This window comes from Gossypium hirsutum, chromosome D12 (assembly GCF_007990345.1).
Source record: "Gossypium hirsutum isolate 1008001.06 chromosome D12, Gossypium_hirsutum_v2.1, whole genome shotgun sequence".
Classification (NCBI taxonomy): Eukaryota; Viridiplantae; Streptophyta; class Magnoliopsida; order Malvales; family Malvaceae; genus Gossypium; species Gossypium hirsutum.
Genome location: NC_053448.1, coordinates 1221532 through 1244971, shown reverse-complemented (window position 1 = coordinate 1244971; position 23440 = coordinate 1221532). Strand labels below are relative to the sequence as shown.

The following is a 23440-nucleotide window of genomic DNA, read 5'->3' as shown; positions in this document are numbered from 1 at the left end:
CGAATTTCTTCAGGATTTTTTCTCTTAAAAATTCCTCCAGCTGAATAATTGAATGGCACTGAGTTAGAGACAGAACATCTTGCATTATAAAAATCTAGTGCCAACTTAGGATTATTCCTTCACTGGTATAATAATTGAGGAATACTTGATTGCATGTTAGTGTGTCTTTTTCTTATTAGGTGAATATATTAAATGAGTGATTCAACTTAACTAAATAAGTCTTCATAATTTTTTTAATATGATAAATATATTTCTCATATTGATTTTTTTGAGGCTTGACTCGTAGTTGCTCCTCTTAATAATGTTATCTTTAATATTCAAACTATAATTCTCTTTTTAAAGGTATAATGTGTCTTACGAGTGCACTTAGCACTTGTTGGTAGGCCTCATACTTTTGTTACTATTACCACCTAAAATAGTTAATTGCTTTAACTATCAAAGTTGAATGGAAGTATCTGATTGCAGTGGTCATTACGACTTGGCACTATGAAATTTGTGTAAACAAAATAACAAATAACACAAGTTTGTTTACGCATTTCAGTTTCCCTATGTTTGTGGAGTCTAGCTCAATGAGTAATTCTACTATCTTTAGTCCAAAATACAACAAGTGAATCACACTCTATTGTTCCCCAAGTATAGAGATATCACCTTTGTACCTAAAGGTTAGAGCACTCACCTCTAAATTCTCCCACTGAGAATTTAGACTATAAACTCTAATAGTTTTCAATCCAATTGGACTCTCTCAAAACAATTCCAGAATGAATTAAACAAAGTGCTCTCAATAAATCTCTATTCTAAACCTAGACAAACCATATATATGTTTCGACTTGCTAACATAGAAATTAAATAAATACAAAGCCACCCCTTAAAAATAGCAATTTCATAATATACTAATAAAAGCATAATCTAATAAAGATATGGTCTCTTAAAATCAACGGCACGATCTCGATCAAATCTCCACATAACATAGGTTGAATTGATTCACTTGAATCCAATCCAATCTTCAATAACCATAGATTTCTATAGATAGACCATAGTATCTTCGACATATCAACACATTCACTAGTCCAAAGATTTTCCTTCATTAAATTGCCAATTCAATTATGAAAAGTAACTTCACTGCCTTAGTGGCAGCTTGCAGTGGGTACTATCGAGTGCCACTCAACTTATTCAGAACAACTTGCCTCAACAGTCAAACCTTTATGTAATAGGCCATTTTTGCTCGGGCCCAAACCAAACCAAACCAAATAAAAATAAAATAATTACAAGTCCAATTACAAAATAGGCCCAAATGACCCAAAATAAAAGACAACCCTAACGGTCCGTTGGCCCAACAACTTAAACATTTTTAGAAACCAAAAAAACCCTAGACCCCTTTGCGTCATTCCTCATGCTACATAAGCATGCTCGTCCCAAGATCTGCCCCTGCCGCTATTACACCAAAGTGGCAAAGGTGCATGTCCTATCGCCCTCTGTTAACTCCGCCACTTGCAAGAAAAGAGCAAAAAAAGGGACAGAGACAACGTGCAAGAACAGACGCAAAACAGTAATGAAATAGGAAAATAAACAGTAGGACAACTGTGTAAAATCGACTATAAAAGCCATCAACAACATGTGATTTTTTTTTATAAATGTACACAGAGCGAAAGCAATTGAAAAAACAAAAAACAAAATTTGCAAAGGTGATTTGCTTCATTTTTATCTGTTATTTATTTTTTTTATTTTAAAAAAGGCATAAAACATAAAATCAAAATCAAAACTTACCAAATCGTTTTGGATCCCACCGCCGCAAGTGGAGAAGGACACCGTCCCCGATGGTGGACAGCTCTCTTTGGTGCAACAGCGGAGAAACCGAAGGGATTCTCTTGGATTTTACCATTTTTGGTTGAGTTTTGAGGAAAATCGCTCCCAGATCCCGGATTCTAAGAGCCAGAACACTCAAAACGGGGGTCGTTAGTGTTTTTCAGCCACCAAGGACAGCGGAGCCCGTCGCCGGCAATCGGTGGCCGTTGCGGGGATTCGCCGAAGCCAAAGGCCGACCAAGGGACGATTTTTTTTTAAAAAAGAGGGTTTCAATTTTTTTTTGAATGAAGGCAGAAATGAGGTTTTTTAAAAAATTTTGGGTTTAAATAGGCATTGTGAAACAGCACCGTTTTGGACTGATGCTCATAGAGGCCAAAACGACGTCGTTTTGACGCGACCCGTGGCCCAACCCAAAACACCCCTAGGATCCGCGTGTTGTTTTTCTCAGAGGGATATTTACAACTTTAGTCCTTTTGCCTTTTGAGTTGTTTTGATTTAGTCCTAATTTCACTATTTTTCTTTTTAGAAATTTTACCGTTCAATTTTACCTCGCTTTCAATTAAGTCCTCAGTTCGATGATCCCTGGAAAAGGGACGCGTGTCCTGAGGATTGGGATAATTTCTCATTTGGTCCTCGCTTGTTTTCGCGCTTTTCATTTTAGTCTTTTATTTATTTATTTTCTCCTAATTTATCCTTTTAATTTAATTTAAGTTACAATTAAGTCCTTTATTTATTTTAATTCTTTTATTTATTTATTTGCTTATTTGCTTATTCATTTTTCCTTTACTTTTTGTTATATTTACTCTCTTTTTTTATTTTCTTTTCATCGAACATCTATTTATTTTATTTTACTATTTATTGTTATTATTTTTTTATTATCTATTTATTTATTTATTACTCCTTTTTTATACATACTTAAGAATTGGATTGTATACATGCTTTTATTGGTACATTTTTTTGTTTATTATTATCATTTATTATTTTATTTTTATTTTTTAGTGTGTTCTTGTTATTTTATTATTTCTCTTATTATTTTTAGCATTCTCATGTCATGCTTGTTTATCTTTTAATCATTTTCCGTTACCTTATTTATTTCATTATTACTATGATTCGATTATTAATATTATTATTACTATAACTACATTAGCATCATCATAGCATTTCCTTATTTATTTATTATATATCATTTTAATATTCTACCCATTTTAAAATTACTACATCATGCATTATGTTTAAATATAATTGTTCGTTTTTATACTATACCCCAAATAAGATAAATACACATTGTTTCAAATGTTACGTTTGTTATTGTTTAATGAAGGAAATTTTAAAATTAAGGCTGTGTCCCGTATTTGGAGATTCGAGAAGTTGTGCCCTAACTTACGGGGTTCGACTTTCTCCTCGAACCTAGATAGCCAGACATCCCTTTTAAAATTAAAATACATGAGATTTAAATAGTAATTAAATAAAGAACAAGCTTATTTTCGAAGATTTGAGATGTCGTGTCCTAACTTACGGGATGCGGCATTTTTGTTACTTAAAGATAAGAAGGCCTTTTACACACGTTTTGATTTATTCAAGTGATTTTAATTAAAAATAACATTATTGCAAAGTGGGATCATGTTTTTTTAAATTCTCTTCAAATTTTCAATTCTCGACACTAAGACATCAAGTAATTAACTAGGTATCAATTTTGGGCGTCACGAGGGTGTTAATCCTTCCTCGTGTGTAACCGACTCCCGAACCCATTTCTTTGAATTTTGTAGACTAAAAATCATTGTTTTAATAAATCAAACATTTTATTAAAACGATCAAATTACGAGGTGATCAGATCACACCTCATAAAAAAGGATTGGTGGCGACTCCTATTTTCGTTTTCGTTTTCTTAAAAAAGGTCGATTTCAAAAAAAGGTTTTGACACTTTATATGTTGGAAAAAATCATGTTCGAAAACGGCTTTTTTGCACAGCGAAAAATAAAAAATTTGAAAATCGAGCTAGTTTCTGATTTTTATAACAATAAACCCTTTATTAAAATCACACTTGTGTTTTTGGCTAAACAGATGATTGCCATTCTTGACTTTCAACCGAATGGCCTTCTCCACTATTCATATCACAAACTGCTTCGAGTGTGGCCTCAAACGATTCCAATCAAACATAAAATCAGAAATAGTTTACTTTCAGTGTGACAACAAAACTTCTCTCAATAGAAACCGACAAAATTGTTATTTCAAAAAATATTTTTAATACTTAGAGAATAAAATCTAACTATTTTTTAGCAGAATAACAATATCTTAAAGTTTTGTTTTTAGCCTTACCGATACTATCTATTTATAGGAAGAAAAGGTGAAAGCCCAGTTGAATTATAAAAGTTTATTTTAATTAGAAAAATGAACTCCTAGTCTAACTAGGGGTATAGGGCGCGACAACCCTAGTTCAATAAACTAAGGTTTGTTGTCCCTCTCTTAAACATGAGGACTCTTATATCTCTCTTATATCAAGTCCAATTATAAGTACTCCATGACTTTTAACCCAATACTTTTTAATTCGATTCAATTCAATTCAATTCGATCCGATATGATATTTATTTTTCTATTTCTCAACATAAACACCTCAAATTAATTTAAATTAATTAATTTCTCAATTAAATAATTTTCTCATTCGAATTTTAATTTCGTTAAAATCATGATGACTTTACCATAAAAGAATCTATGAGAAAATATATTTAATATTTCTATACTCAACGGATTCACTATGACCAAATGATTTATTTCTATTTTTGAATTTCATTTAATTTGAAAACCATAAATTCATTTCCAAGTCATTTTCATTTTGGAGAAAACCACATTCATTTCCAAATATTTCTCATTTCTCCATTTTTACCATTTCTATCCATTTATGTTCATTTGATTCAATATGCAATTCATTTCTAGTTTCAACGAGCTAGAGGAGGGTCCGATTGGACATATGCAATTAGGGCTCAAATGATTTATAATTAAGTTCCAACTTTTCGCCTATTAATTATAAACTCATTAAGTCACGAAATCATTTCACTATAGTATTATGATTGAGTTCTCCCCAATGGCATACCATTATGAAAGCAACTCGATTAGTGCTCGTCCAATGACCTTGTCATAAGTGTGTTACTCTGATAAGATATGCTTAATCTCTTTCGGATAAATCCATTCTCTCAATATGATCCTATTTTAGCTCATGGTAATTATTACATCCTCCTTGATGAAAAATCAATTACTATCAAATATTAATCAAGTCTTTCATCACAAAGACGAGCGACTCGTAGCTACATTTACTTTTTATCAACCATGTTATACCAATAAAAGGATATCATTTACCCGTATCTCGGGCTATAAATTCCACTGTTGTAAATGATGCTACATAATGCAGAAGTCGTATATCGAACGCACCAACTTTCGATTCCTTATCTATTTTAACTCAGGCTTTTACTTACATTAAAGTATACGAGTCACGCATACATAGTCTGTCATCCACTCACGATTTAGGTGTGTCACACTTTGAACATCACAAGTGAATAAATCCATAAACGGATTCAAGATCTATTTTTCTTGGGTCCAGTTCGATGTACTGTCAGTCCAGTCAGTCACATCTATATCTTTATCTTTTGGGAGTCATCTGCTCCAATACCCAAGACAAGGCATCTCCTCAATTGAACTTGATAGATGACTTATTAGTATTGTAATCAGTTTGCTCATTTCCGATTAGACCAAGGACATGTTTGGGTTTATCTACTAATATAAGCATTCTTTCCATATTACGACTTGACCACGTAATATCGCTTAATATTAGTTTAAACATTGGACAACTAGTAAGCTAATATTTACTTCTATTTTGCTTTGCATGCAAAAACCACATGATGACATTATACAAAGTATATTAATGAAATCCATGAGTTATTTTATTAACCAACCTGTTCGAAAAAATTACAAATGTACATAGATGAAAATATTACACTTAGAGCACCAGATCTGACACTATCAAGGTTGATCAAGCCTTCCATATTTAGAGCACACATCCATCTTCGCAAGGTAAGCTTCAATCCATTTTGATCTTCCCAAATCACATCAAATCAATTATCCTTAATATAAGGATACAAAAGATCATAAAGTTAACCCGTAACTCATTGGATAACATATCTCAGCATATAAGGTAAGTAGATCACATAAGAATGCTTGAAAAGTAATCTTGCTTGATTCAATCTCTTCTCTAATGATAAACACAAGATTGGCTACACAAAATCTTCAAAAAGAGACAAGCAAATCATCAGAATATTTTGATCAAACATGCCAATAAATAAGACAAGTTGATTGACCGAAGTAGGCACTTCCATCAACCACTTCCAAAACTTGCCTCAATAGTTACATCCAAATAAGCCTTTAAACTGTGTCACTTTATTTAAATAAGCTCTTATACTTTTATTACATTTAAATAAGTCCTTAAACTTTAACTGATACCCAAATAAGCCATTAAACTTTTGAATTGTATCTAGCTAAGCTATTATTATGTAAAAGTGGCTATTGTAAATTATATTATATTTTAAAAATTCCTAACACTTGATATTATGTAAAACTAAATTTATTCCTCTTTTTGATATTTTCATTTACTATATATCTTCGGTTTTGATTTCCATCTCAAGTGAAAGTTTAATTCTTGAATTGAAATTAAAATAACTAAAATAATTTTAAATATAAAAATCTATTGAATTTATCAAGGAAAAGAATTTAAGAAAAGAAACATGTAAGCTTAATTAAATACAAATTCGATGAAAGATTAAGTAATACTAAAATATAAATTAACATAGACAATCAATCATACTATATACATTTTTTTTAACAATCTCATTATAGGTTTTGATCATATTTGCTCTTTTTGACATAATGCCTAAAACTGTCAATAACCCCTCCCCAACTCATAAATAGGAGGATAATGCACTTCAGTGCACTCGACCCCACGTCCTCCTGTATTAGCAACAATGTCCATACCAATTGAGGTAAGACTCGAGCAGTTTGGAAAAGGTTAGCTCCTGATGGTTTGTCTAATGGTTTCTTTACCCTTGATTTTGAACATTGGTTTATGGTTAATATCAAGAATAGGATAATTTGTTAGTTAATGGGGTAAGGTGGAAATTCATGTTTGCTAATGTTGTATGGAGGTTGTGGAAAGGTAGAAACTTTGCGATATTTGTTGACCAACATCTGAGTACAAATGACATTGTCATGACTAGTTGGTCTTAGGATAAGGTGTCAATGAATTTGGGTGCGACCTTGCAGCAACAAAATTCTGTGTTGGGAAAAACCTCAAATTGGATGGGTTAAATTGAATACGGATGGTGGGGTTGATGTTAAGTTTGGTAATGCTACAGTTGAGGGTTTGGTGAAAGGTCTTAAGGAGGATTGGGTGTTTGGTTATGGTCGTAATTTAGGGGTCAGAATAACATGGGACAAAGGGGCACGTCGGTTATTAGTTGAGAGTGATAGCAAAATTGCAATGGATTCAATACTTGGAACATGAAGGATTCGAATGCTATAAAAGTATAACAATTTTTTTTTTGTGAATTATGAGAACAAAGTATAGCCCAAAACAACAAACACAATTAGCGCGACTTGAACCCAGACCACATGTGGGACGATGAACATCTTGACCATCAGGTCATGACATGGGATTCAAAAGTATAACAATTTATTTGAATATAATAAAAGTATAATGATTTATTGAAATAAAATAAAATAAAAAGTTGAAAGGTTTATTTAATATATTAGCCCTGCAATGGACCAACAAACTTCGCCAAAATTCATTCTTTCATTTTTGGTTTTTTATAAAAATGATCCTACAATTTTGATTAATTACAAAAATGACTCACTTTTTTGATTATACACGTAAATTACTTAAAATGAACAGTAAAAGCTGGTGGAGCCAAAGAGTTTGGCGCCATTAACATACCACGTCAGCCACCGGAATAAAAAATAATAATTTTTTTGATAGAACATGTATAATGACATCACATATATAAATACCAGGGAAATACTGTTATTTATGAAAAATTGGGAGGTTTTAAAAAAATCTATTTTTTGGTGGAGCCATCAAGTATCCACCACTTTTTTAATGTGGGTATTTTCTTTTGGTTTTTTAAATTTAAAAAAATTATAATTTTATTGGGTGTTTCCAATTAGAATGGCACCACCATTTTATTTATTGTGTGCCAATTTTTTTTTTAGTTTTTAACTTCTTTTTAGTTTATTATAGTTATTATTTTTTTTAGTTTTTATTATTTTAATTTTTTTAAATAAATTTAAAAAATACTATTTTATTGGGTGGCTCAAATAACTATCAATTTACATAATTCAAAAATTATATTTAAAAAAAATATAATTTTACATTTCCCCCTGTAAATACTCCGCCGGTATGAAAAGTTTTTAATGTTAGTTGCGTTCCCGGTTCTCCAATGGATTGCCCCGCAATAATACCTACAGCTTCTCCCAATTCAACCAGGTCACCATGAGTGGGGCTCCGACCATAACATAATCGACAAATCCAAGATGTACTCCTACAAGTAAAGGGAGTTCGAATAGATATTGAACATTCTAAAATAGTTTCATTTAACTTACAATATATAATTTTACAGTACGAGCAACTTTCTCAATACTAAAAAAAAAATTAAACAATTTTGTTCAAGACCGACAACATTGTGCCTTACAAACAAAACATGATTAAACTATTTTGTTCAAAATCGATAGCATTGTGCCTTACAAATTGAAAAATAAATTGTTTCATTGCAACGGGAGCAAGTTTCTCGATGCTATTATCTTGCAGCTCGGATGCTGCTAATATTGATGATCTCACTCGTGCGATTGGATTTGGGATTCCTTAAAACCTTCAAACATCTTGTTGACTTAGAGAATCCCAAATAATCTACATGTTGGCTGCATAACCAATTTGAACCCATTATTGAATAAATAACTGGCAACCGAAAATAACCATTAAGCATAAAAGCATAAAAAAAAACACTCCTCATCTCTCTCCCCTTCATCCTCTAACATGATATAATTAACAAAAAAAATTCTCCAACTTAAAGTGATTAGCCATTGGGTTGGGGTTATATATAGCTATTTGATCACGCAAAAGAGAATTATTCCACCAAATAAAATATTATTTTTAAAATTTTAAATTAAAAAATACATTTAAAAAAAACATACACAGTACACAAGTGGCTCTATTCTATATGACTCCACCAAATAAAATATTATTTTAAAAAACACATTTAAAAAAAATCCCTACAATAAAATGGTGGTGCCATTCTAAATGGCTCCACCTAATTTTTTTTTTAAATTTCGAAAAACTAAAAAAAAAAAAAGAAAAGCCTTGGCACCATATTTACTAGCTCCGGCAAAAAATGGAATTTTTAAATCCCATATTTTTATAAATAATAATATTTTCTTAGTATTTATACAGGTAGTGCCATTCTACAAAATTCCATCAAAAAATAATTTTTTTATTCTAGTGGCTAACGTGGCATGTTGGTGGCACCAAACATTTTGACTCCACCAACTTTTATTGTTTGTGTATCACAAAAAAATAGGTAATTTTCATAATTAATAAAATTGTAAGGTCATTTATATATATATATATATATAAACCTTCATTTTTCTTCTGCTTTTGACCAAAGCACCAAATTCTATTATTTTATTCAGCCAACAAACCCCTTATTTATATAACAAATAAAGTAAATGAAAAAGGACACATGGTATTTTTTTATTAGATATTTAAATCACAAGTCATCCCTCACAGAACAGTTGAATCGAGTAAATTATTTGAGTTAAATTAAGATCTTGTTACAATATAATTAATTTAATGTTAGAGCATATAAATTTTAAACCATATATATTTGAAAAAAATTTCAAAACAAAATAAGAAAAAAAAATTACTTCAGTATGATAAACTTTAATTATTAATTAACTTATTTAGGTTCCCAAAATTATTATTTTAGAAAATTTTTAAAATTTTAACTTTTTTTATATATTTTTTAGAATTTTTTTTAAAATTTTTTTAAAATTTGTAATTTTTGTTGAGAAAGACTAATTTGTTTATTTTCAAAATTGACATTAACCAAAAGGGTATTTACACTAATCTGTTATTCAAATTAGAAAATTTAATTCGACTCGAACTTGAAACTCGAATTATTTATTCAAGTTGACTCGAAAAAATCAAATAACTAGATTCGATTAATTCAAAATTTAAAAAAATTAATTTTTTAAAATCAAATCAAGCTTTATTCACCCATAAATAAAAATATTTAAAATAAACTTATGGGAAATTACATTATGAAAAATTGGTAGAAATATGTAAGTAAAAGATAAACAATTTTTGGTTGTGTAAAAAATCTGAAGGCAAGACTCAAGAGAAGGGTTGGGTTTCACTTTTAGGTTTTACAAAAAAATTACCTCATGAAATGTAGTTATGAACGCCCGAAGAAAAGAGTTAAAAAGTTGGGTTGGTAGTAGATTTTTGTTTGTTCGAATAAACTATTAAAATAGTCATTTTTGTTTATTTTAGGTTATATTTTAGTTATTTATATTTGAAATGTTATGTTTTAGTCACTTATGTTATCGCGTTGTAATATTTTAGTCACTGAGTCGTTAACAGTGTAACTGTAAGCTGACATGACACGTTAAATTATTATTTCAAACAAAAATTTTAGGATAATTTATATAATCGGTCCCCATATTTTTTTTGTTTTGAGTAATTTAATTTTTTCTTTATTTTTCATTTTCTTCTGCTTCTCTCTCTCTTTTCCTCCATTATCCATTTCTTTTAATGTGATTTTTTTATACTTTTCATTTGTTAAAACTAGTCCCTATACTTTTATTTTTGTAAATAATTTAACTTTTTTGAGTGAGGCGAGTTTGTGGACTAGTTTTAACAAATGGAAAATATAGAAAAACTACGTTAAAAGAAATGAAAAAGGGAGGAAAACAGAGGGAGAAACATAAAAAAAGGAAAAAAATTAAAATTAAAATAGCATAAAAGAAAAAAATTAAATTGCTCAAAATGAAAAAAAAATAGGAACCAATTGTATAATTTAACCTAGAATTTTGGTTTGAAATGATGATTTAATGTGCCACGTTGGCTTACTGTTACATCATTAACGACAATTAACGACTCAATGACTAAAATGTTATAACACAATAGCTTAACATTTCAAATATAAGAGACTAAAATGTAACATGAGATGAATAAAAATGATTATTTTAATCATTAGCTCATTTGTATCGGTGGCATATTTGAAGCTTTTTTTTAGGAAAAAAACCTTTTAAGTTTTATTTTATTGAATTTTATTTTAATTTTGTAATTTTATAATTTCCCCAAAATACCAACATTTATGGGTAATTCACCCTCCAAATTATTCCATTACATCACTAGTCCAACCTTGTTGTGACATGGGAGAGGCAACGGCAGTAGCATTGGCAGCGATGGCTAGGGTTTATTGTGGAGAAAGAAAGAGAGAGATAGATAAAGAAAGAAAATAATTTTGGGTTTATAACTTTTTTAGTGTTTAAATGTGTAAATTAAAAATATTTTTTTTTGTTAAAAAAATTTATTTTTAAATGATTTTGACCTTATATGTCCATTTAATTTTTTTCCTATTCACCATGCCTCGTGGCACCCTTTTAGTGGTCCACATGTCAAGATACATCGAATTTAACACCGTTAGATCGAAGTATTAAAAGATTGGATGGAACAAAAATATAGGTAACAAATCAAACAAATTAAAAATATAGGTACCATATTAATAATTTTTCTTTTTTGGAGTGTGTAGTCATTAGAAATAATTTAAAATTTTTTAAATATTGTGTAGTCCTCTCTACTTTTGTTTGGATAATTTTTTTTAATTTTAATTTATTTTAAAATCTCTCATTTCAAAGTATTAATCTATTTATATTATTTATTTAAGTGTTTTATTATATTGGTATTACTCTCTCAGAGTCATCAACTCAATTGTTAAATTAAGAAGATGCTTTTCAGTAATTAAAATAGATTATATTATTTAAAAGTATTTTAATCTTTTTTTATTTAAAAAATAATAAAAATATGTATATGGTGAGATTTGAATATTAACCAATTATATTAGTAAAATCTTTAATTTACCACTCAACTAAAATTTTATTTATTTTTATACATATTAATTTTAATATCGTATATATTTTATGTATGATTATTATTAATTAATTTCAAGTCATACATTTCATTATCTATTATATATATTTTTAAACACATATTTTTATTCTAAACTTGTGATTTTTAGATGCATGCGCATGTGATAAAATTTCTAATCTCTATAATTATTTTGGTTAGTTAAATACTTTAAAATAAAAATTCTGTTATTTTATGAAATAAAATTATATTTATAAAACATGATGATATTAAAAAATTAAAAATACATATATAGGAGAAAAACATGTGGATAATAATATAAAATATAAAAAACATATATTAAAATTAATAAAAAAGATAATTACACAAATAGTCACCTAATTAGAAAAATTCTCATTTCATGCATATGAAATAAAATATTTATAATTTAAGCACAAACATTAAATAATTCGTTCATTTTGGCCACTCCCATTGAAAACTCTAACGAAAATATTGCATAACACACAACACATTACATCCAATGATTGATCAATGTGCAAAACAAATATCATGTCAAAATTCAATTTGACATGGAACCACGTAAATTAAATGAAATTTAAAGAAATTTTCAAAAACCATTTTCGAGGTGAAATTTGTGTTTATTAAAATTTTAATACAAAAAGGTCAAATCATTTATGAAAATTTAGAAATCTAATGAAATCCCTCAAATCTCTCTTAAATAAAAGGAATCCAATTATGAACAGCTGAAATTTATTTACTTTTTCTTAAGAACAGTTGCGAACTTTACAAAACTATGCTTAAATATATATTTACAGATTGGGAAAGGAGGAAGTGGACCGTGGAAGATGCCAAATATTTGACCCAATAAAATAGAGAAACATATATTTGTAAATATGTAAATATAAATGTAAATCTTCAGAAAGCTGCCTCTGGCTTCAGAAAGTTGTGATATTCCAGCTGAGTCATTTCCCCACCATTCACCGGATCAAATTGGCATCGGTAGAAGCTGCATTCCATTATATATATATCCCATAAAAATTTTCCCCTTTAATAAAAACTAACATAAAAAATGTAATAATGTACAAGACCAGGGAAAAGGATGCAAGTCAACCCCATGCCATGTGCATTTTAAGTACATAAAACAATTCGTGTACCCATATCATGCGGCATTTTATCGGTTGCATTTGTACTACCTTGTGACCATGTCGTTTTTAAAATTGCTAGCTAGAGGAGGAGAGAGAGAAAAGTCGATATAAATATTATCAGAGGTTTTGGCAACCTCAAAGGGGAACATTTTGAAGACATCTCACCTATATGCTTCAAGGAAATTTCCTAGGAAAATTTACTCCAAGCAAATTTTACAAATTATGCTCTGACAAACAGATAACTATTGGAGAGTGGTGGATCAACAACTTCTATGTTAAGGTCATGTTAAGTCACATGATACTTCCTAAAGTTACCCTAAATGTTAGTTTATTGATTCATCAGCATATCAAAATTAGACTTAAACAGCAACCATAGAAAATTTTATACCGATTATTGATGGTTGGTTCCAACCAATTCTTTTGATACCATTATTGGTCTTTCTTTTTTCCTTCTTACCTTCCATCAATGCCAAGAATTACCACTGTATTCTTTTGGTGACCGAAAGCAACAAGGTACTGAGAACCTTCAACCAGGCGGAACTGAGCCACTGACCATTCTGAACTGAAGTACTTTGGTAACACACCTGCAAGCAGAAAACATATTTACATGATTACCATGGTACACTCCCCAAAAAACAAATAAATTTCTCAAACAACTAATCTCTAGATATGTTAGACACAATCTTGTTAAGGTCTGCTCAAGTGCTAGTTTCTTTGCTGCCTGAAGTACTTGGTTAAGTCTCCAATATGCAGAAAACCAGTTTTGATGCTCATCATAGTTGCTCAAGAAATTTTTGAAGACAATAACCTCAAATGCCTATTTTCTAGAGCTAAAACAGCCACAACTTTCTTTCATGCTATTAGAATGATAACTTGCTGAGAAGATATACTTGTCATCCAACCGAAAGTTGTATTGTTTCTCAGGCCACGAGTAACTAGTACCTCAGATATAAAAAAAAATGGAAGACATCAAAGCTAATTCACATGGATGTTCTTGTTCCATGGCTTCTATTAATATAATTCAGTAAAGGGAAGCTTGAGCATTTGCATAATCTAATAATTCTACGGAAAGAAAATGAAATAGTTCAATTGTCAATTTCACAGATACCCAGTGAAGATTAAACACAAATAGAATTACATTGTTTAAAACAATGAGAAGAGCAAATGCATGGGACAAAAATAGGGCATTTTACCTTTGATAAAAGAAAGAGATGAATGGGAAGATACAACAGGCTCCGATGTACTTCGTGATTGGGTAGTGCCAGGAGATCCGGCACTAATTTTAAGGCTGAAAACATGGACAGTGCCTTTGTCACTTGAAACTGCTAACCATTGGGCATTTGAAGAGAATGCCAAACTGTAAATTTCAGCTCTATCTGCACCCCTCCTTACCTATGTTCAAATACAAGAGAACTTTCAGAACATCAAAACATTTTAGGAGTAATCTACGAAAGTGAGATATTATTATGTTTAATTCTTACATCAACTGCACATTAAAATTAATACAGTGCCAGATGATAGTGCAATAAAAAGCCATGGAAGAGTGGATTTTTTCAGCTGCATAGAGTGCGAGAAAAGACCCTATGATGAACTGAAAACGGAGTGGTGTTAATAGAATTGAGTAACATACCTCTTGCAGCAAGCTACCATCAATGGTATTATAAATGCGAACCAGCGTCCCTTTAGTGCTAGCGGTAGCAAGCAACTGGCCATCCTGCGAGAGCGCAAAGCACGCAATTCTCGAATCATGAGCCATGATGAACTTAGTCCTCTTCGAGGCGTAATGCTCCACCCTAACCTGCCCCTTTTGCAATCCAGGGCAAACCAAAACCAATGATCCTGCTCCCTGAGACACCGCGCAGAGTCCTTTTGGATTCAAGATGGTCTCAATCTGGTGTAGGAGCTTCAAATCCACAAAATTGTAAACGAAAATTTTCTGTTCCAAAACGACTATGATTCGGTCCCTCCGAAGCCGAACCGATCTCACTTCCGAACGAAACGAAAGCTCGCTGATGCACCGGCTTTGGTGATCGTCCCAGATCATAACCTTATTAGGCGGGTACTGCGGATCGGGTCCACCACCAACAAGAGCCAAAATATTACACCGAAAAAGCATCTCAACAACCCCGATACCGCCACCGCAATCGAAGTCTCGGCGAAAGATCTCCCGGAATGGATCGCAATTGTAGATTCGGAAGCCATGGTCAGTGCCGGCGGCAAAGCAGCCATGATCCTGGTTGAAGGATAGGTGGAGAAGAGACGACGGAGCCACGGCTGGAGGAACCGAATCGGGCGGGTCCAAAAGTGGGGAGTGAAAATTAGGGTTAGCATCGGAGTCCGGTTCGGCAGAAGGGTGATTTTGCATGGGAGGGATAGATTCCCGGTCGTGATTAGATTGATCGGTGGGGGAGAGGAAATTGGTGTTAGTGTTAGTGTTAGTGTTAGTGTTAGGATAAGCTGAGAGGGTGGCCATTGTAGGGATCTAGAAAACAATTATGGAGGATTCTAGGGGCCGACGGCGGTAAAAACTAAAAACTAAAAACAAGCAGAGCAAAAGGGAATAGGGAAGAAAAACAGAGCAAATTACGATGGGGTCCTACTGGAAGAAGAAGGGGAAGGACAATTGTGTCCTTTTCTGAGGTTATGGTCCGGTTTGGGAACATAGAAAAACAGTAAGAAATTTCTCTTGATGACACGTGTCCATATAAAATAGAGAATTTTGCTTCGTCGCTACGCCAACTTCCTTGAAACTGAAATACGGAAGATTTCTGATTAGAGTGAGTTTGGATCGAGAGTCCGTTTATTGTAGTTAGTGTAAAAATAGTGGTGGCGGTGAAATTAGATATTATAGTGATACTGTAACGTGAGATAAAAAGTAAACTAAACGCACCGCATTGTACCCAATTATCCACCCAAATTCATCCTTAATTTTGTTGGAACCCGAAAATAAATATAGGATTAAATTCTTTTTTGGGTACATTTATCAATAATATATATTAATTAAATTTGTAAATCTTTTAAATATATGAAAATACATTTTATTATACTCAATATGTTTTTAATACTAAAATTAAGATTTATCCTTATAAATTATTTTTACAATTATATTATTGGATATTATTTTAAATTAATTACCATTTAATTGATATTATAATTATATATTAATTAAAATTAAAATCTATCATTATAAATAACCTTCAATAATATTTTTTTTAGTATAATAGAATTTTTATTTATTTGAATAATACAATTGAGTATAATATTTAATTAATTAGTAGATATTTAATGTTACACTGATATATATATTTAAATTAAAATTTACGGTTATAAATCATTTTCAACATTTAATCATTTTCAAACAATAACATCCACATTATTCATGCAACTCCACAACTATAAAACGAAGTTTAAAGATTGAACTTGTCCAAAAATACGTAGTTATACTACCTCAACTTGTCCAAAAATTTATATTTTTAAAAGATTTTCATATTGAGAGACTACCACTTGCCACTATAAAGTTAGCCATTAGTGCCACATCAACACACACTAATAATGTTAGCGTAGAGGTACCAACTTGGATGACGGAATACAAATTTAAGTCAATACAGATGATGCGCGCAACACCGAATGGGGACATGCTGTTGCGAGGGTGTTGTTTTGTGTTTGATGTTGAGTTATAGGGGGTATACGACGGATTGAAGGTTGCATGGAAACTGGGAGCAGGAAAGGTTTTATTGGAGGTCGATAATCTCGCGGCTGTGAAGGTCCTTGGTGGCTGCAGCGGGGATGAAACTGAACTGAATGTTGTATGCCGGTCTATAAAGGAAATGCTCAAGCGAAATTGGGAAGTACAAGTGCACCATACCTATTGGGAAGGCAATGCATTAGCTGTTGTGATGGCGAACATCGCCTTTAGCAACCCTTTGGGGTCCAAATTTATAACGAAGAGCCGGTGGAAGTGTCAGATGTGGGGCGATGTGATCGGGATGGGTTGCGGAGACCAAAAATGATAATGGATTGGTGTAGTGATTGTTTCTCCTTGTTCTATACCAAAAAAACAACATTAAATTTAAAAATTAATAGTTAATTTGAATAGATTATCTAAAGAAAAATATCGGCGATGGAACATGAAAACATTGATAAACTAAAAAGGTTCGCATCAGGGAGATGAAGGGTGATCCGGATGTGGTCATGGATTTAGTTTCGACTACAGGAAAACCTTTGTCATGAAAAGATTGTTTGCTGGGTACTGGAATTCGGCCCGACGAACGAACAGAAGCCATGATAATTTTGATAGTGAAGGAGACTTTGACCTGTTGAAAACTGACATCGTACATTCATCGGTTAATGGGATCCCATCAATTCACTTTTCTGAACAGGTGAATCAACTCATCATCAAAGATATGGCTTGCACAGTGGTAATCAAACTCCTTGGAATGAGCATTGGATGCTCAGTGTTTTACAATAAGGTGTGTTCCCTTTGGAAACCGTCCCGCCTTTGGCGAAATTTCAAAGCTCAGACCTTGGATTGTGTATGAGTAGTACCTTACGGTCCAACCTTGAACCGTGGATTTCAATTGTAAATTTTTTTTTCGATTATATAAATAATGTGAACAGGAAAAATTATATATCATTAATTTTAACGGTTTAATGATTTAAATAAAAATTTTAAAATAATTAATTTGTATAAGCGATAAAATAAATATAAAGTATATACTAATAAAAAAGCTACATACTATATAAAAAATTTAAAATAAAAAATTTGTATAAATGCTAAGTTTGGTAATTAGTCGTCCCTCGATTGAATTATCCAAAGTCAACAGCATGTCCCAATTGCTAAAATCATAAGACTATATGTTATAATTTGAACGACAAATAGTTTAATAAAATAATAAAAAATTATATTATATTATATTACAAGGATAACCTCAAACTCCGAATATAAAAGTTAAATCGAGTCGCGTTTTAATAAATCCTTGATACAAACACATTTTTATTTTTGGTGCTCAACTTAAATGCAACAGCATTTTATCAAATGAACCATATTTTCAGCACCAATGTTACAAACAGGGAGGTAGCAAACTTAAATGTAATCAGCAGCGTTGGCATATGGATCACAACCAGCTTCGTAACTAGCGGCTGCATCAGACACCATATCCCCTAGCAAGATCCCACCAAGCAATCCCCCCACCAATGCTGCGGCTCCCAATGTCAACCCATCACCACTCTCATTCTTTCTCTCCGGCTGAACAACCGGCGGGTACCCATTTCCCGGTCCCATTTGTGGATACCCTGCCGGTGGTGGTGTAGAATACAATCCAGGCCCCACAGGAGGATACCCAGCGGGTGGTTGTGGAGCTGGTTTGTACCCTTCTTGAACTGGTAGCTGCTGAAACCCTAGAGGTGGATAACTATAACCAACGGTAGGATAAGCCGGCACAGCTGCATTATGCGACGGAGGGTACAGTGGATTCATTGCCGTCATAACCAATGGATACGCAGGGACTGCATTAGCTGCTTTCTCCCCAAACCTATACACAAAGTTGAGCTTACCTTTTGCCTTACCCGAGGGTTTCTTAACCGGGTACGTAGTGTACTTAGCAGAGTTACCGTTACCGGCGCCGTCGAGTAGCTCCTTTATGGGAACTCGAGCTTCACCAATCTCTTTGTCACCACGAAAAGTGCGGCAACACATGAGCCTAAAAGTGATGGCCAGATCAGTAGTATTTGTTTGAGCAAGTGACTCGTTGAAGCTAAACACCATGGGATGGTTCCACTTGGGACTGGTTCCACCGTCTTTGTGCACCGGCGTTTTCTGCTCGGTGGTCGACTCTCCTCCTGAGACTTTAACGACGACGTATACGTCCATCTTGGAGAGATGTTTCACCTTTTTGAGACCTTCTGCGGAAACTACAGTTAACTCCAAGGGTCTCTGCTCCATTATTGTTTCTGATTGTCCCTTAATGTCAATAGTTGGCGATGATGATGGTGAAAGTACTGTGTGTCTATATATGTATATAGAAGGTACGGACAAGGGAGCTTAGTTGAAGTTGGAGGATGAAATGAAACTTCTTGGTTTCCAAGGGGATTGCTTCGTTAGTTGATAGTGGAAAGTCAACGTGGAATTTGTTATCCCAAGAAAAGTCAATGTCTGAATAAGTCAGACAGACAGCTGCATAAGATCTAGAGTCAAGGGTCAACGCCTCTCCGGTTGAAGGCCCCAATTTTGGACAGTTAAATGGGCTTGGAGGCCCAATTATGGACCTGGGTTAAAAAAATAAGAAAGTTAAAAGTCAATATATTTGTCCCATTCCATCGTGTTCATCAGGGTTAGACTTGGTTTAGTTTTTCAATCTTAGGTTGGTCCAGCTGGCCTAGATTTACTGTTCAAAAATTTAAACTTATGTAAACATTTATATATTTCTATAATTAAATTTAAATAAAAATATTTTTTATTATTTTTAAACAAAAAAATTTATTCAAGCAAGCTGGATTGAGCCGAGCTCGATCTTGAAAACTTTTTTTAAATTGAGCTTAAGTCTGACTAGGACCATGAACACATATATCATATATAAAGTAAAAGAAAGAAAAACATACTAAATAATTACGTTGCATTAGCATATGTCATGTTCATTCAAATCATGTCATGTAATCATATTTATAGAAAAATTAATTATCATATGTGTTTATGTGACATGATTTGAATGAAAATAATATAGCATATTGTTTCATATTATTCTCTCCCTATGATTTACCTATAACACTTATTAGTGTAGAAAAACCTATATATATAGATTTTTTTAAATATTTATTACATTATAATTTATTAGCCTTCAAATTTTTTTTTCAATCCGTTTGTTTTTTCTCTTTTGTTTTGCTTAGCGATTGTGCTAGTCCGGAGGTTGACTACCATCCGTCTTTTTCTTCCTCCCATCAACCCTCTTTTTTTCTTTTTTCTCATTGTTCACTCTATGTGCCTTTCCTCTTTTTAGTTTGCAGATATATTTTGTGGTTATCTTTGTTGTCTTAACAAGTTGTGATGGACAGATAATGATGCTTGTTGCCACCAAAACTCCACCGGCCACCAACAGTTTCTCTTGAAAAGTGGATAACTCTTCATCAACTTCTTAATCTGTTTCTATTTTAAGAGTATTTCAGAATAATAAATGATTTCACCAGCCACTTTGGACTCGTGTATATATATATTGTTTGTTTGTTTGTTTTCCATTGTTTACTTTCACTTTTAGAAGTTTTTGTCTGCAATTATAGCACATTTTTTTGTCTTATTTTTGCAAGTGATTTTAAGGATGATTTTGTCACTGCCCTCTCAAGTTTGGTGGACTCGGTTCTTTTGCCAAATTTTATCCGTTGCTTCAAACCATCCAAGGTTGATGTTCTTATCATATTAAATGCTTACAATCAATCCAAATTTGTCGTACTTAAGTTGTGACAGAGCCAATTGCCAACGTGTCATAATATTTTATTAATGTTGAGGTTAAAACTTTTGTTCTGTTGATAAAACATGTCATTCACCACTTACGTGTTTATTGTTTATTTCTTCAAATTATATTAGTCTCATATATGAATAAGATCCTATTACTTTTATTTTATACCCAAATCAATAAATGTTTAACTTTTAACATATGTACTCAAATAATTATTTAACATGCTCATTAAATTTAAATACTAATTTAGTTGACAAAAACGTGTACACACAAAATTTTTGAATAACTTTTATTTATTATTTTAGGCAAAATACAAAGTGCATAAAATCCAACCCTAGGTGAAGTGGATGGACAAAAATGATTGGATCTTTGTTTGTACAAATATGATTTAGAAATTTTCGTGACAAACAAAATACAGGCAGATATAATTGATCTCATTAGGGTTTCCATTTCGAATATTCCTTGATTTCCTACCATATTATATATGCTTTTAACATAAGGTCAGTCCAATTTAATTGTTTGATATTATTAATGAAATCAAGCAATCAATTTTAGTAGAGAATTCATTGAATAATCCAACATCATACTGACAAACTCGATTGAGGTGATAGCAAAAAAAGTTTTAGCTGAAGCAAGTGATTACGTTTGAGGTTTGAAGTTTTTAAATATTGAGAGACACTGGATTTTGTTAATTTTAAATTTAATTAAGGTTGAATGTGGTTATTGAATATTGAGAGTTTAAGACAAAAATAGAGTAACAATCATCGAGCATTATGGTCAAATCAAGTTATATGCATAAATACTGTAGCGATATTGTAGAGTAGGACAAAAAGTAAACTAAATGCATCCATCTAAACCCACACTAAATATATATTTGTTCATTCGGGAGCCCTCTTGTATTTGCCTTGGTTATGTGTTTGAGCCCACAAGTGCCATGCATGAATGCTCACATCCCCTTAATAGGTAATCTTGTACCATGCACGATTTAATTTGACAAGACATTCTAATTTTATAAACTCGTATTTTAAGCGACAACACTCAAACTCTCGTTAAAGTTGGAAGACAATGACGAGAATAATAAAGATGTAATAAAGGGCTCAATGATATCTTTGAAAAGAGTTGATGTTATTTTATTATTATTTGTGAAAATAATAAGTTAGGAGAAAGAGTGGTGAAAATGACGCAGAATAAGACGATGGAGAAGGTAAAAGGGGAATGTCGAAGAACTTCAGAAAGCAATGATCCGATGGGACCTATAAGGACTGACCGGGCATCGCTCATTGCCGTTTCAGTAGAAAAACCCTAAACTCCATAATCCAAAACTATAATTTTTTAAGTATTAATTTTGTTTTATTCACTTAATTTAGAAAATACCAATTTTGTCACTAACTTTATTAATATTGATTTAATGTTATGATGCCAATTAGGAAAATATATTCAATTAATCATTTAATGAAAAAGTGAAAAAATACTGGTGAATAACAATCAACGCCGATCAACGTACCACATCAATGGTTTCAAAAATTTATTTATATAATACATAAAAAAGTATCTCCCTAAATAATAATTTGTTATAACAACTACAAAAATCATAAATTATTTACTTCAATTCTTAATGAAAACACGGTTTTGTAACCGAACACACTGAAAGTTCTAAATAACAATATTTTACAACAACTACAAAATTCATTAACTATTTACTCAAATTTATAATGAAAACACAATTTTGTAACCACATGTTCAAAGTATTAATAAAATTTAATATTTGGTTAGAAATATTGGAAGTTTATAGAAATAATCGGTTAAAAATTTTGTATTTTATTAAAGTTTACCAAAAAAAACCTTTCTTAAGAAGAAAGGATTGTACAAAACTGTGATTCCACGTCATCTCTATTCCTTTCCAATAGGAGCATGACAAATCAAAATTTTCCTCTTGAAAAAATTCACATCCAACTAAAAATACTAAAAATCGGGAGGAAAAATCTAATTTGTCATGCTCTTATTGGAAAAGAATAAGGATGACGTGGAATCACAGTTTCATACAATCCCTTCTCCATATTAAGAAGCCTACCCAAAAATTTCTATAAATTTTAAAATTTATTTTTGATCATCATGTTTTATTTTCATTTACAACCTAAAAAAAGGACCTTAAAGATTCACCATTCTTTAAAACCGAGAAAAAAAAATTTGCAAAAAAAAAATTTCCAATCATTAATTTTTAATTTAAGTTTTGATATATTTTGTAATGATTAATTCAGATGAAAATAATTCATATACATTATTTGTACTCGTAATTTTAAAAAATATAATAATTATTTTAAAAATAAATTTACATAAATCTAAATGAAAATACCAAATTTATCCTCAAATTTACATAAAAATAAGTTCATCATGTAGGCTTTTTTTGTTGAAAGGGATTTGGGGTAATTAAAATTATACCCCTAATAGTTTAATACATAATGATTGCAGCTCTTTATTACTTTTTGGGTAATCAATGCTAGATCCATCACTACATGGCATATATAAATGAGAAAATAAAGTCAACAAAAAAGACTATGTAGATGATAAAATATACATTTATGCCATCCTTGGTTGAAGTGTTATTTTTTTCCTATATAAGTTAGTAATAAATTAACGCATTGGTAATATTTAGTTATTCTCGTGTTTTAATTTTGTTCAGGAATTTTTAGTTATCTTTCTAATTTTAAGCTTAAATTTGTATTAACTATTTTTTATTTTATGTCTAATTATTATAATACATATGTAGTAAATAAGTTTTTTTTTTTCCTAATGTTATTCCACTAGCAGAGGCGAAACCAGAAAAATTTTTAAGGGGCTGAAATTAAATTGTAATTTTTATGATA

At 31.4% G+C, this 23440-nt stretch overlaps 2 protein-coding genes across 2 annotated transcripts; both read right to left on the bottom strand.

Moving 5' to 3' along the window:
• Positions 1–12719: 12719 nt before the first annotated feature.
• On the bottom strand, positions 12720–15763 carry LOC121224608 (autophagy-related protein 18a). Its single transcript, XM_041108124.1, has 4 exons — positions 14762–15763; positions 14325–14523; positions 13589–13715; positions 12720–12992 (listed from the first exon to the last, which is right to left on the bottom strand). The coding sequence occupies exons 1-4, from the start codon at positions 15602–15604 to the stop codon at positions 12902–12904; spliced, it is 1260 nt and encodes a 419-aa protein (XP_040964058.1). The 5' UTR covers positions 15605–15763; the 3' UTR covers positions 12720–12901.
• Positions 15764–18073: 2310 nt separating this feature from the next.
• Positions 18074–19323, bottom strand: LOC121224607 (protein SRC2). Its single transcript, XM_041108123.1, has one exon. It carries the CDS (start codon positions 19070–19072, stop codon positions 18215–18217), a length of 858 nt encoding a protein of 285 aa, XP_040964057.1. The 5' UTR covers positions 19073–19323; the 3' UTR covers positions 18074–18214.
• Positions 19324–23440: the final 4117 nt, after the last annotated feature.

Excerpts from the sequence above, each read along its gene's own strand:
- LOC121224608 (XM_041108124.1), bottom strand. The coding sequence starts at position 15,604 with ATGGCCACCCTCTCAGCTTATCCTAACACTAACACTAACACTAACACT. Across the intron at positions 13,716-14,324 it reads ATCTCTTTCTTTTATCAAAG|GTGTGTTACCAAAGTACTTC; the intron begins GTAAAATGCCCT and ends TTCTGCTTGCAG. Across the intron at positions 12,993-13,588 it reads ATTCTTGGCATTGATGGAAG|CTTCTACCGATGCCAATTTG; the intron begins GTAAGAAGGAAA and ends AATGGAATGCAG.
- LOC121224607 (XM_041108123.1), bottom strand. The coding sequence starts at position 19,072 with ATGGAGCAGAGACCCTTGGAGTTAACTGTAGTTTCCGCAGAAGGTCTC.